The following is a 14,450-nucleotide window of genomic DNA, read 5'->3' as shown; positions in this document are numbered from 1 at the left end:
GCTCGCGCTGGCTCTCTCACCGCTCTCCCGGCTCTCCCGACCAGGGCCAAAAGCTTGAGCCGGACGATTCTGTGAGCGAGCACTGCGGCAGCGGGTCACTGCTGGGTGGCACACGGCTCGATCGAGAGTTGGACTTGGAAGGCGCGAATCGGCGGTTTACGAGTGCACGAGCGCGAGGCAAACTATTTAAACGATCGCGGGCGATCGGAATCGATCAGTCTAGCTGTTACACGCACTTAAGATACCAGATTTAACTTGTTGCTTCCTGTTCTGTTTTAGTGCTTTTTTGTTGTTGCATTTGCGCGCGGGTTCCCCCAGGATTGAATCCCAATTTTTTTTTGGGGTAGGTTAATCAAATTTTTTTTTTCTTGTTGTGTAATGATTGTTGTACATGTTGAAAGTTCTATTTTACGGTTGTTGACTAGTTAAGAACGGATATTGGAACGCAGAAAATCCAAGTGAGCTGAAAATTGTGATTTGAGAAAAGAGTTGGAAAAGTGTGATTAGTGACTTAATAAAAAAAAAAAAACAAACGAAAAGAAAGAGATCGTGATGGTCTACACACTGATTTTGGTGGTTCTGATGAGCCTGCTTTCGGTGGTGTGTTATCTGAAAGTTCTGTACGAGTGGCATCGGAAGGTGCGGGTGCATACAGTGAAGTCATCGCGTTACACGAAAAAGTACCAACAATTGGACGAGCAGCAGGTTGATCTGCCGGTGGAATATCCTCAGGCACCGGGACCCTATCCTTGGCCAGTGTTGGGTAGTGCGGCCATAATCGGACAGTATCCGGCACCGTTCATGGGATTCTCGGCCCTGGCCAAGAAGTACGGCGATGTGTACAGCATCCGAATTGGCCAGGGTCAGTGTCTGGTGGTGAGCAGCCTGGAGCTGATCCGGGAGGTGCTGAACCAGAACGGGCGCTACTTCGGTGGCCGACCGGATTTTCTGCGCTACCATCAGCTGTTTGGTGGAGATCGCAATAATTGTAAGTACCGGTTCCGAGTTCATTTTTCCTTCTCCTCAGTTACCTTTGTGCTGCGCGTTGGTTGGTTGCAAGTTCCTAGCGATCGATTCGGTGTGCTCGTTTTTGCAACATTTTCTCAGCAAGCGGGCTCAAATCGCAGCAAGCACTTTCGCTTTCCGTTGACAGTTTGATGCGGGGAAGAAAAGCTTGCCATGCGCGCGATGCAGCGGCAGGGTCCCAGTCGAAAAGTAGTTCACTTTCATTGTGGGGCGGGGGGTTGAAATGAGCTAATGCAAATCTTTCTCCTCGGGCGCTGGCGAATGCGCTGCGGTTTCACTCAGTTGTGTGTTTGTGTTTGAATGACAGCGCCGCAACATAAATCAATCATCGTCGCAGTTGGCTGTTTTTTTTTTCGCTGCCGCCTTGGGGGCGCAAAAATCCCGCGGGCGACGGTGGTGGTAAAACAAAAGGCGAGGGAGCGGCGAAAAAAGCGCACCGGTGGTGGCGGTGATGGGCGTCACGACGAATTGAGTTTCTGGGGCACGAGAGAAAGTGAAACTCTTTTACGCGCAGGGAAACATCTTGCTCGGGGGGTCCCAACGACGACGCTGGCAGATGACGAACGAGCGAGAGGGCTGTGTTTGGGTGCCGCCAGGAAGGGCGCCTGTGCAGATTGTGCCATGGCTGGTGGAGTGTGGGTTTTTTCTTCTATTAATTGATGCCACCGAGTGGTAGCTGGGCACTTGTGTGGATGGATGAGGAAGTGACCTCGTTTTCGCCGGAGTGTGGCTTGGGTTCGCGGAATTTCTTTCTAGGGGCGGTGGGGGCGTTTGGTTTTATTGTGGCCATAAACCTAGTTTGTTTCGCATTTGAAGATATTTTTAATAACGTAGTAGGCGGCTGGCGGTCGGCTGCACTGGAGATTGCTTGAGGTGTTTTTCGGTGGGGAGAATCCAAGGAAGCGGTACTTCAGCAAATTTTTCATTTGAAGTAGGCATTATTTTACAGAGTGGATAATCCTACTGCTTGAGGCGATAAAATGTCACAGCATTCCGGAGGAAAGCCTCGCTTTTGTTTGTATTTTTATCAAGTGGCACAGTTAGTGGCCTACTGCTCGTCTTGCTTAGCAACCAATTGGGAGTTAGTTTGGCTTCCACTAAGGGAGGATTGAACGTTACATATTATTATATTTACATACGATTAAACGAAAGAACGTGTGACTCACAGCAGGTGTTTCGTTGCACTCGCGATAAGCGACAGAAAGTACAAAGAAGGATTGTAATCAGAGTACTAAAGGTGGAATCATTTTGAAACGAAATCCAATTGCCTGCTTGAATCTAAAGTTCAAATTTGAAATGTTTTCATGATGGCATGTTTTCAAAGATTGGATTGAATCTTTGTAAGAATTGGAAGTGTTATATTATGAGGATTGATTTTTTTTCTTCAATTGGTGAGGATTAATTTTTGATCGAATTTTTGTGCTTCTATTTTCACAAGAATGATTTTAAATTTAAAGCAATTAAGACCCATTAAATATAATTTTTAGCCTGCTTGAGCGTTTTCGAGACCGGTTGAAAATGTTTTAAATTGATTTTAGCCTTTGGGAATTTTCGAGGATGTTTAAACTTAATTCATCTCTGCCCAACTCGCTATTGGAACGGACGATTGGATAGAGGTTGATGTCGAGTTACGCAGGACAATTTTGGAAATCTGTTTGTGAAAAGTAGCCGAAGTTGCCCATTTCCTTCGAATTAGTGAGATTTCTGAGAAGGTAGAGCAGTCTGTTATTTGGTTAAGACTTTTCTGTCGATTTTAATTAAATTACTGGGCGATTATTTAATTCTGACGATCGATTTTTAAAGCCATTCTGGTGTTTTCATCGCTATTTCCCAAGTACCATTGCAAGCTTTATAGAGGTTTTATAGCACTCTACAAGTGTGAATCATGGTCTACAGATCCTAAAACAAAAATCGTTACTTGGGTGATCTGCTTATAGTTTTAATTTTTGGGAGCGATTTGAGCCCATCTGATTTGGGAATTTTTCGACCAATTTTTGGTCATTTTGGTGGTCAATATTTTGACGTTCACAAAACCTACTTTGGGTAAATGTAATCTCTGCGTTTTGATGACCCTTAAGGCAATTATTAGGGTCATTTTGGTATTTTTTTTCTTAGAAGTCGGAAGAAACGTCCGGGGATGTTGAAAAAATACGAATCTCCCGAGGGTAGCCGTAAAAAGAAATTCTGGAAGAAGCCGTCGGATGAAAAATTAAAGGTATTTGGAAAAATGTTCCGATCGTGATGGTGATAATTTTAGGACTTGTAAAAGAGAGAGGCAACTAGCCGACAAACAAGGTCCAACCTGGTAGTCAGTTGATGAGCTTCGTCTCTAAGGTGGGAAACCTCTAAGACAGGCAAATGAGAAATCTCACTGTTCCATAATAACCACATGAAACGAACATATTAGAAGCCTATGAATAATCAAGCTGTTTGACACAACTATGTTATACCTTCTACCGAAGACCTAGTTAACCAACAACCAGTCTTTTATTGGATTCTGTAACATCTAGTGACGAGGATGGGATACGCTGACCTCCTTTCACAACTGATAAAATTCCACATAAGAACCGATGAGGAATATGTGATTGCTTCTGTACTAATGGAAAGCTGATATCAAAGCCGTTCTCAGCGGTCGTACTTCAAGTCTCCCCGTGACGTGTGGAATGATTGCTGCGGAAATCCTGCTCTCCAATCGGTGGTGTTCCACATTAATGGAGGATGGTCCAATCATTCCAAGGCGATCGATGATTCATTTGTTCAACAATCGCCGAGTTGTGCAGAATTGCATCATGATCGGCGATACAGTCGCAGTTCCCGAGCGCTTTCGAAGACGCATTCTCCAGCACAAAGTTTCGTCTATTGGCCTAACCTAATTGCCATGGGATAGAGACCACATAGATTATGCTGGTCCGATTGAAGGTTTCTACTACTCCCTGATCATCGACGCGTTTTCAAAATGGCCAGACATCCTGTCTGCTGCATACCATCCTCAGTCCAATGGACGGACAGTTCGTGTGGACACACTGAAACGAGGACTAAAGAAGTTAGAAGAACATCTTCAAACATTTCTGTCCCGTATACCGGTCGACGCTCAACCAAAGTGCACCTGATGGCAAATCACCAGCGAGGCTGTTCCTTGGCAGGCCTATCACTACCACCCTGGATTTGGTCAAGCCATGTGAATCAACGACCCCAGTTGTAAATGGAAAGCAGAACAAGCAATTCAACCGACTCAACCGACAGAGACTCATCATCACAACGAAACATCCTGGCTTCCTGGAAAGGTGATCGAGAGAAAAGGTTCCGTCAATTCGCCGCCTCAAAGCTTAAGCGACGGACAAGGTCCTATCGGGCATTCAATTGAGGAAGTTCGCCTCGATGGCAGGAGACCTTTCAGCGACGGACATGGTTCAATTGAAATAGATAAATCTAACCTTGAAGAACCTTGAGAAATGGAAGAAGACGCCAAAGTGACGGGAAATAAAGGAGAAATCTAGTCATGAATGAGGAAGACGCCTAAGCGACAGACAAGGTTCGATTGGAGGCAGGCACTTCAGTGCCGTGCCGGAAATCGTTCGATGTGGGCAGGCAAATGAGAAATCGGATTTTCGGACATGGTCCGATCGGGACAGGAAATTGGGGAATCTCGTTTTGATGGAAGAAGACTTCCAAGTGACGGTCAACGTCCGATAGGGGAAAGCATATGAGAAATCTAACCATGAAGGAGGGAGACGTCTAAATGATCGACATGATCCGGTAGGGGCAAGCAAATGAGAAATATCGGCTCAAAAGAGGGAGACGCTTAAGCGACGGACAAGGTTCGATTGGGGAAGGCTAATGGCAAACCTCACCTAGAAGAAAATTCAATCGGGGCAAGTAAATGAGGAAACTGGTCTTGAAGGGCGAAGTCTGACCGGGCAGACAAATCAAGACCAACAATTGAAATCGCCTCAACTCCATTTTGTAAACAAACCTTCGCGAGGAAATGGCCTTACAAGGTTTGTTTACAAAATGGAGTTGAGGCCATTTCAATTGTTGGTCTTGAAATGATAAATTTTGCGATATTGAGCGTAGAGTGCAACCAGATTGAGAGTGAGAGCCGGTGAAAGATAACCTCACTTAGCTGCTCCTTCTTTTCATTATCTTCCTGATAATTCTAGAATTTATATAAGTTCAACAAACTCCAGACAAGTTCTGACGGCAAATGTCATAGAACTTGTGCGGAGAAAGTGTCACGACATTTTTCCCCCGTACGTTTTCATAGTGACATTTTTTTGAAAAAAAATCTCGTTACCAGCTCTGTTGAGAGCTTCATACATGTTTGGAGCACGTCAGGGTAGTATTGCACATTTAAGTTGAATTTCCTGAATTTCAAAAAAGATCTGCAGGCTTTAGAATCACAAGGAGCTTTGTTACAGTTTGGAAAATCGCAGAAAGACTCAGGAAACAACTAACAGATGTTTGGATGAATTTCTGAAGAGTCCATCAAAATCCACAGGAACTTTAGTTGGTTTCATCTAAAATCTTCGCCGAAATCGTGTGGAGCATCCTCTGTCGAAATCCACCAGAACATTTGTTCACAGCATCTGAAATCTCCACCAAAACCGTGTGGAACCTTCTCCGCCGAAATATACTGGAACTTCCGATGGCAGCATCTGAAATCTGAACCGAAATCATGTGGAACTTCTCTCCGCCGAAATCTACTGGAACTTCCGATGTCTGCATCTTAAATCTCCACCGACATCGTGCGGAATCCCCTCCGCCGAGAGCTTGAGAAAACGCCGTCAAAATCCAGAGGAACTTTCGTTGGCTTTATCTTAAATCTTCACCGAAATCGTGTGGAGCTTCCTCTGTCGAAATCCACTGGAAAATTCGTTGACAGCATCTGAAATATCCACCAAAATCATGTGGAATCTTCTCCGCTGAAATCTACTGGAACTTCCGATGGCAGCATTTAAAATCTCCACAGAAATCTTACGGAACTATCTCTACTGAGAATTTGAGAAAACGCCGTCGAAATCCACAGGAACTTTCGTTGACAGCATCTGAAACCTCCTCCAAAATCATGAGGAACCTTCTCCGCTGAAATCTACTAGAACTTCCGATGGCAGCATCTTAAATCCCCACCGAAATCGTGCGGAACTACCTCCACTGATAGTTTCAGAAAACGCCGTCGAAATCTACTGGAAAATTCATTGACAGCATCTGAAATCTCCACCAAAATCGTGTGGAACCTTCTCCGCCGAAATCTACTGGAACTTCCGATGGCAGCATCTTAAATCCCCACCGAAATCGTGCGGAACTACCTCCACTGATAGTTTCAGAAAACGCCGTCGAAATCTACTGGAAAATTCATTGACAGCATCTGAAATCTCCACCAAAATCGTGTGGAACCTTCTCCGCCGAAATCTACTGGAACTTCCGATGGCAGCATCTAAAATTTCCACCGAAATCGTACGGAACTCCCTCCACTGAGAGTTTGAGGAAACTCCGTCAAAATCCAGAGGAACTTTCGTTGGCTTCATCTGAAATCTTCACCGAAATCATGTGGAATCTTCTCCGCCGGAATCTACTGGAACTTCCGATGGCAGCATCTCAAATCTCCACAGAAATCGTACGGAACTACCTCCACTGAGAGTTTGAGAAAACGCCGTCGAAATCCACAGGAACTTTCGTTGACAGCATCTGAAACCTCCTCCAAAATCATGAGGAACCTTCTCCGCTGAAATCTACTAGAACTTCCGATGGCAGCATCTTAAATCCCCACCGAAATCGTGCGGAACTACCTCCACTGATAGTTTCAGAAAACGCCGTCGAAATCTACTGGAAAATTCATTGACAGCATCTGAAATCTCCACCAAAATCGTGTGGAACCTTCTCCGCCGAAATCTACTGGAACTTCCGATGGCAGCATCTAAAATTTCCACCGAAATCGTACGGAACTCCCTCCACTGAGAGTTTGAGGAAACTCCGTCAAAATCCAGAGGAACTTTCGTTGGCTTCATCTGAAATCTTCACCGAAATCATGTGGAATCTTCTCCGCTGAAATCTACTGGAACTTCCGATGGCAGCATCTGAAATCTGAACCGAAATCGTGCGGAATCCTCGCAGCCGAGAGCTTGCGAAAACACCGTCAAAATCCAAAGGAACTTTCGTTGGCTTCATCTAAAATCTTCACCGAAATCGTGTGGAATCTTCTCCGCCAAAATCTACTGGAACTTCCGATGGCAGCATCTCAACTCTCCACAGAAATCTTACGGAACTACCTCCACGGAGAGTTTGAGAAAACGCCGTCGAAATCCACAGGAACTTTCGTTGACAGCATCTGAAACCTCCTCCAAAATCATGAGGAACCTTCTCCGCTGAAATCTACTAGAACTTCCGATGGCAGCATCTTAAATCCCCACCGAAATCGTGCGGAACTACCTCCACTGATAGTTTCAGAAAACGCCGTCGAAATCTACTGGAAAATTCATTGACAGCATCTGAAATCTCCACCAAAATCGTGTGGAACCTTCTCCGCCGAAATCTACTGGAACTTCCGATGGCAGCATCTAAAATTTCCACCGAAATCGTACGGAACTCCCTCCACTGAGAGTTTGAGGAAACTCCGTCAAAATCCAGAGGAACTTTCGTTGGCTTCATCTGAAATCTTCACCGAAATCATGTGGAATCTTCTCCGCCGGAATCTACTGGAACTTCCGATGGCAGCATCTCAAATCTCCACAGAAATCGTACGGAACTACCTCCACTGAGAGTTTGAGAAAACGCCGTCGAAATCCACAGGAACTTTCGTTGACAGCATCTGAAACCTCCTCCAAAATCATGAGGAACCTTCTCCGCCGAAATCTACTGGAACTTTCGTTGGCATCATCTGAAATCTCCACCGAAATCGTGCGGAATCCTCTCCACGGAGAGTTTGAGGAAACTCCGTCAAAATTCAGAGGAACTTTCATTGGCTTTATCTCACATCTTCACCAAAATCATGTGGAATCTTCTCCGCCGGAATCTTCTGGAACATCCGATGGCAGCATCTGAAATCCCCACCGAAATCGTGCGGAATTTCCGCAGGCAAGAGCTTGCGAAAACGCCGTCAAAATCCAAAGGAACTTTCGTTGGCTTCATCTAAAATCTTCACCGAAATCGTGTGGAGCCTCCTTTGTCGAAATCCACTGGAATATTAGCTGACAGCATCTTAAATCTCCACAAAAATCGTGTGAAACCTTCTCGCCGAAATCTACTGGAACTTCCGAAGGCAGCATCTGAAATCTCCACCGAAATCGTAAGGAACTCCCTCCAATGAGAGTTTGAGAAGACGCCGTTAAAATCCACTGGAACTTCCGATGGCAGCATCTAAAATCTTCACCGAAATCGTGTGGAATCTTCTCCGCCGAAATCTATTGGAACTTCCGATGGCACCATCTAAGAGCTTGCGAAAACGCCGTCAAAATCCAGAGGACTTTCGTTGGCTTCATCTAAAATCTTCACCGAAATCATGTGGAATCTTCTCCGCCAAAATCTACTGGAACTTCCGATGGCAGCATCTCAAATCTCCACAGAAATCTTACGGAACTACCTCCACTGAGAGTTTGAGAAAACGCCGTCGAAATCCACAGGAACTTTCATTGACAGCATCTGAAACCTCCTCCAAAATCATGAGGAACCTTCTCCGCTTAAAACTACTGGAACTCCCGATGGCAGCATCTCAAATCTCCACAGAAATCGTACGGAACTACCTCTACTGAGAGTTTAAGAAAACGCCGTCGAAATCCACCGGAAAATTCATTGACAGCATCTGAAATCTCAACCAAAATCATGAGGAACCTTATCCGCCGAAATCTACTAGAACTTCCGATGGCTTCATCTGAAATCTCCACAGAAATCGTGCGGAATTCTCTCCACCGAGAGCTTGAGAAAACGCCGTAGAAATCTACTGGAACATTCGTTGACAGCATCTGAAATCTCCACCAAAATCGTGTGGAACCTTCTCCGCCGAAATTTACTGGAACTTCCGATGGCAGCATCTAAAATTTTCACCGAAATCGTACGGAACTCCCTCCACTGAGAGTTTGAGGAAACTCCGTCAAAATTCAGAGGAACTTTCATTGGCTTTATCTCAAATCTTCACCGAAATCATGTGGAATCTTCTCCGCCGGAATCTTCTGGAACTTTCGATGGCAGCATCTGAAATCCCCACCGAAATCGTGTGGAATTTCCGCAGGCAAGAGCTTGCGAAAACGCCGTCAAAATTCGCAGGAACTTCCGATGACATCATCTAAAATCTTCACCGAAATCAAGTGGAGCCTCCTCTGTCGAAATTCACTGGAATATTAGCTGACAGCATCTGAAATCTCCACCAAAATCATGAGGAACCTTCTCCACCAAAATCTACTGAATCTTTCGATGGCAGCATCTAAAATCTCCACAGAAATCCTGCGCCGATAGCTTGAGAAAACGCCGTCAAAATCCGCAGGAACTTTCATTGGCTTCATCTAAAAACCTTCGCCGAAATGGTGTGGAGCCTCCTCTGTCGAAATCCACTTTAATATTAGTTGACAGCATCTGAAATCTCCGATGACAGCATCTAAAATCTCCACCGAAATCGTGCGGAGTCCCCGCAAGCGAGAGCTTGAGAAAACCGCCGTAAAAATCCAAAGGAACTTTCGTTGGCTTCGTCTAAAATCTTCACCGAAATCGAGTGGAGCCTCTTCCGTCGAAAACATTAGAACAATCCATCGAAATCCACTGGAACATCTCCTCCAAAATTGTGTGAAACCTCCTCCGACGAGACCGTCAGCAAACTCCGTCGAAATCCACTGGAATTTCGATTGACAGGATCAGAAATCTTCACCGAAATCTACTGGAACCGCCTTTAGCTAGGGTGTCAGAAAACTCCGCTGAAGCCACTGGAACTTTCGATGGCAGCATCCGGAATCGACTATAGAACCACGTAGAACTAGATAGAATGAGATGCAGCTCTCGCAGGACTTCTTCTGTCTTAGTGGACTCGCGGAGGAACTAGAAATTGTCTCCTGGGCCTGGCTTTGACCAGATCAGCAACCGATTATGGAACCAAAAGTCACGTGAGTGAGTGTAATATTTTCGTACAGAAACTTCAAATAAATTCGCCTCTTAGATTAACTTTCCCAGAAAATTTGTGCAGTATGTGTCTGGATTCCAGATTCCATCGGTTGATTCGATCGTGACACTCGAAAATCAAAATATCCTCAGTTATTTTCAAACAAAGAACACCCCGTCATTCCCCCAGGAGTCTTCGGGCAATCTCCATTCGTCTTCCCAAAACAAAACACCTCAGCGCTTCTTGTTCTTTCTTCCTTTTCCTTGCACACGCGGAACATACATACATAATTATCTGGCGCTAAAAACGCTGCTGTAAACGATCGTAGTAGCAGGGCCAGCTCGGGTGTAACGAGTAGCCATGATAGCCGAGTAGAAACAGACAGCCGGTCGGTGTTGCTTGCTGCTGCGTCGTCCATCTTCACATCCCATCCCAATCCCATCATCGCTTTTACTGTTGAGAGTTACTGTTCGAGAGTGGTTGGTCGGTCGGTGTGTTGGTGGTGAGGAGAGAGAAAATTGCACTTGCTGCACTTATTGTTGTATATTCCGATTTTAATTACACACCAAAGTAGGCGGTGGTGGTGTTGGTGGTGGTTGGTGGCCGGTAGGAACCGTAGTTTGAACGCGAAGCAACAGTAGGCGCCGACGAGGTGTTCCTAGAGACACCTGTTGACGATGTTCTTGGTCGTCATTATGCTGCACGCTGTTCTGATTGATTTGTTCCCGTTCCGGCGAGGGGCGGTGGGTGCGGGGGCGAGAAAGTTGTACCGTTTCGTTCTGCACAGCTGGTTCGGAATTTGGGGGAGAAAAAAGCAGCTAGACGGCAAGTCTGTTTCGGGGGATTTTTTTTTGTTTGCGTCCTGTGGTTGGTTCTCGCCGCCTCGCTGTGATGGATGAGGATCGAAGCTATGAAATTGGATCGTAGCAGGCAGCGAGTTGATGAATAATTCATACCTCACCTGTTTCGTCGGTGGCGTTATCGACGTCGTACCCTGCCTGCTGGATTTGGGTTGTTGTTGTTGTTGTTGTTGGACGAGCAGTAATGAGCGAGGAGGGAGAAAGATCGCCGAGGGGTCCACCGGAGAGCAAAGGATTCAACCAACCGGTGCTGGTGGTGTGAGTGAGGGAGTCAGTGAATGAATGAATGAATGGATTAAAGCGTGCGCGGAGCAGCGTAGCTAAAATATCATAAAGTTAAATGGAAAAAGATAACCTACATTTCCTCAGGCGAGGAAATAAGCCGTTAATTTTGTTTACATTAGCATCGAATAATGTGTTTTTATTTTCCGAAGTGGGTGAGGGAAGGAAATGGGTGTGCTTCTGCTTGGGATGCGAGCCTTCCTTAATAATAGTAGGAAGAGCTGATTATCGTTGATCATCGTTATACTTGAGAATCGAATGTAGAATGGGTTATATTTTTGTTCCGGAGTGAAGCTAGAGGCATTTTGCAAGCTTCCTATCAAGCCAGTCGGTGCGATGCCTATCATAAACAATTAATTGTAGAACCGTCCGAAGGTGACATTTGGATCCGGTATTATTCAATAATATCTTCCGCTCGATCCAAGCCGTTTTTTTCCTCCCTGTAATAATGCATTCCTTCCGCGTGCATCCTTGCGACCCCGAAGAGCCGCAATAAAACAAATAGCCGCAGTTGCGGGAGTAAAAAAATCTACATATGCGACCGATTGTCGATGTGATTCATCGATGATGATGATGGCCCGGAAAAAAATCCCACGGAATAAATAAACAAAAACCCAACCGGTTATCGCACTCTTGACTGCTCTCCCCCGCGCTCGCTCGCTCACCGCGCATACATATTACATAAAACTGTCAACCTTCAGCGAGGTCTTGTGCTGTGCGCCAAAAGAGCTGCGGTTAAGCCGTTGTAAACTTCCGCAACCCGTCGTCGTAGCCTAGCAGGCGACGACTCTATCTGGATGACGTATTGGCATGACGACGGCGACGCAAACCTATGCCCACTTGATGCGGCTAGGTTTCTTGCTCTCTCTGCGGCAGTTTGCACGAACGATCAGCGGACGGGCGAGAGACTGGCAGTCGTCGAGCGCACCCAAGGATCCGCGGTGAACTTGACCGCCAAATGTACGAAAAATTTCGTTTCTTCTTTATTTTGGTTTTGTTGTGTTTTTTTTTTCACCACACCGGACGGCGGCGCTCATACGGCGCGCCAAGCTCATTTAAATATTGAACCTCCCCGTACGTCTCGCTCGCATTTTTACGATAAAGCTTCATACTTCCACCTTCCCAAACGCGGTGGTGTGGACCGGGGAGACCTATATTTACAATCGGAACGTGTCTCTCTGCGATGGCAGACCTAGTTCTTTGCGGGTGGTTCCATTTTCGCGATGTCGAGGAGAAGGACGCCCATCGTCGATCGATCGGCGTACGGACGGACGATGTCTGAGTGCGATAAAAATTTACCCAATGCTGGAGAGCAACCAGCTAATGGACGGCCAGCATATCTTTGCGAGAAACATACATACTCACGCATCGCAGTAGGCTGTGGGACGCAGTAGGCTGGAAACGGAGGGAAAAAAAAAAGTTTAAAATAAAATTGCCCTTGAGACGCCGTCCTGTGTGCGGAATATTGCTGTTGTTATTATTCCGCTCTTGCGGCCATCGATGTCGGCGGGGTCGCCGCAATGCGCGAGATGTGATTATAAATCAATTTGATGCTAACAAGCGCGGGTGATGGAAAAAATGGCTTCTTGATATTGACCCACTAAAAATGTACGCGCCGCGGGAGATTGCTTCCTTATATCCCTGCTCTCTCGTCTGTCCAGTCCGTCTTGATGCTAATTTGCTCTTCTTTGTTCTTTTCCTTTCCAGCGCTTGCTTTGTGCGATTGGTCTTCCCTGCAGCAGAAGCGACGCAACCTTGCTCGCAAGCACTGCTCGCCAAGCGACGCCTCCAGCTACTATCAGAAGATGAGCGACGTCGGCGTTGCCGAGATGCACTGCTTCATGGACCAACTGACCGAGGTGGTCACTCCGGGCCAGGACTTCAAAGTGAAACCGCTCATCATGCAGGCCTGTGCCAACATGTTCAGCAAGTACATGTGTTCGGTTCGGTTCGAGTACGGGGACGCTGGTTTCCAGAAGATGGTCCACAGCTTCGACGAGATCTTCTACGAGATCAACCAAGGCTACGCCATCGACTTCATGCCCTGGTTGGCTCCGTTCTACTTCCGTCACATGAACAAACTGAGCAGCTGGTCCAACTACATCCGTGGTTTCATCCTGGAACGGATCGTAAACGAGCGCGAGCAGAGCCTCAGCGAAGACGAACCCGAACGGGACTTCACCGATGCCTTGCTGAAGAGCCTCCGCGAAGATCCCTCCGTCACCCGGGACACCATTATGTACATGCTGGAAGACTTCATCGGCGGTCACTCGGCCATCGGAAACCTGGTCATGCTTGCCCTCGGCTACATTGCCAAGAATCCGGAAATTGGCATCCAAATCCAGCAGGAAATTGATCACGTCACCGACAAAGGCCTACGGAACGTCACCCTCTACGACACCGAAAGCATGCCCTACACCGTGGCCACCATCTTCGAGGTGCTGCGATACTCATCGTCGCCCATCGTTCCCCACGTAGCCACGGAAAACACCTGCATCAGTGGCTACGGAGTTCCCACCGGCACTGTAGTCTTCATCAACAACTACGACCTCAACACCAGTGACAAGTACTGGCAGTCGCCGGAACGTTTCGACCCGAATCGATTCATCGAAAGCGCCACCCTAGCACAGATTCGATCGGACCTCGTCGGATCCCCAACCGCCAGTGAAGACCTCAGCAGCATAATCAAACACAACAACATCAACGCCACCAACGAAGACCAGAAGCAGATCCTGCGCGTGAAGAAGAACATCCCACATTTCCTGCCGTTCAGCATCGGCAAGCGAACCTGCATCGGTCAGAACCTGGTCCGGGGCTTCAGCTTCATCATGCTGGCCAACATTCTGCAGAAGTACAACGTCCACTCCAACTTGCCCGACGGCATCAAGATGAAACCCGCCTGCGTAGCGGTCCCACCGGACACCTATCCCCTGGCGTTCACGCAACGAACCCACTAAATCACCCCCTTCAACAACCCCCCGCCCCCAATGTAAATAGCCCCCTTTGACACCCTCATTTCCTTAAATTAAATTATTTTTCACACCCCAAACAACCCAACCCCCGGCGGCGATCGGAAATCATTATCCCTCTACCGGACGGAACCCAGTATGTAGTAGTATATAGCAGTAGGCCGGGGACATCCTTATTAGTTGCTAGGGAAACGCCGTCAACACATCTTATTCACCCTCCCCCCCCTCTCTTAA

The 14,450-nt window shown here is 46.8% G+C and overlaps 1 protein-coding gene across 1 annotated transcript; it reads left to right on the top strand.

Moving 5' to 3' along the window:
• The first annotated feature begins 339 nt into the window (after positions 1-339).
• Positions 340-14,214, top strand: spo (spook). The gene is made up of 2 exons (XM_065219250.1): positions 340-988; positions 12,955-14,214. The coding sequence occupies exons 1-2, from the start codon at positions 553-555 to the stop codon at positions 14,202-14,204; spliced, it is 1,686 nt and encodes a 561-aa protein (XP_065075322.1). The 5' UTR covers positions 340-552; the 3' UTR covers positions 14,205-14,214.
• Positions 14,215-14,450: the final 236 nt, after the last annotated feature.

This window comes from Ochlerotatus camptorhynchus, unplaced genomic scaffold (genome assembly GCF_037179485.1).
Source record: "Ochlerotatus camptorhynchus isolate MF236.1 unplaced genomic scaffold, CSIRO-AGI_Acam_v1.1 ptg000102l, whole genome shotgun sequence".
In the NCBI taxonomy this organism is placed as follows: Eukaryota; Metazoa; Arthropoda; class Insecta; order Diptera; family Culicidae; genus Ochlerotatus; species Ochlerotatus camptorhynchus.
Note: the sequence above shows the minus strand (reverse complement) of the source record. Positions and strands in the feature narration are given on the sequence as shown.

Coding starts and splice junctions, on each gene's coding strand:
- spo (XM_065219250.1), top strand. CDS start 553: ATGGTCTACACACTGATTTTGGTGGTTCTGATGAGCCTGCTTTCGGTG. Junction 989..12,954: donor TGGTGGAGATCGCAATAATT/GTAAGTACCGGT, acceptor TTTCCTTTCCAG/CGCTTGCTTTGTGCGATTGG.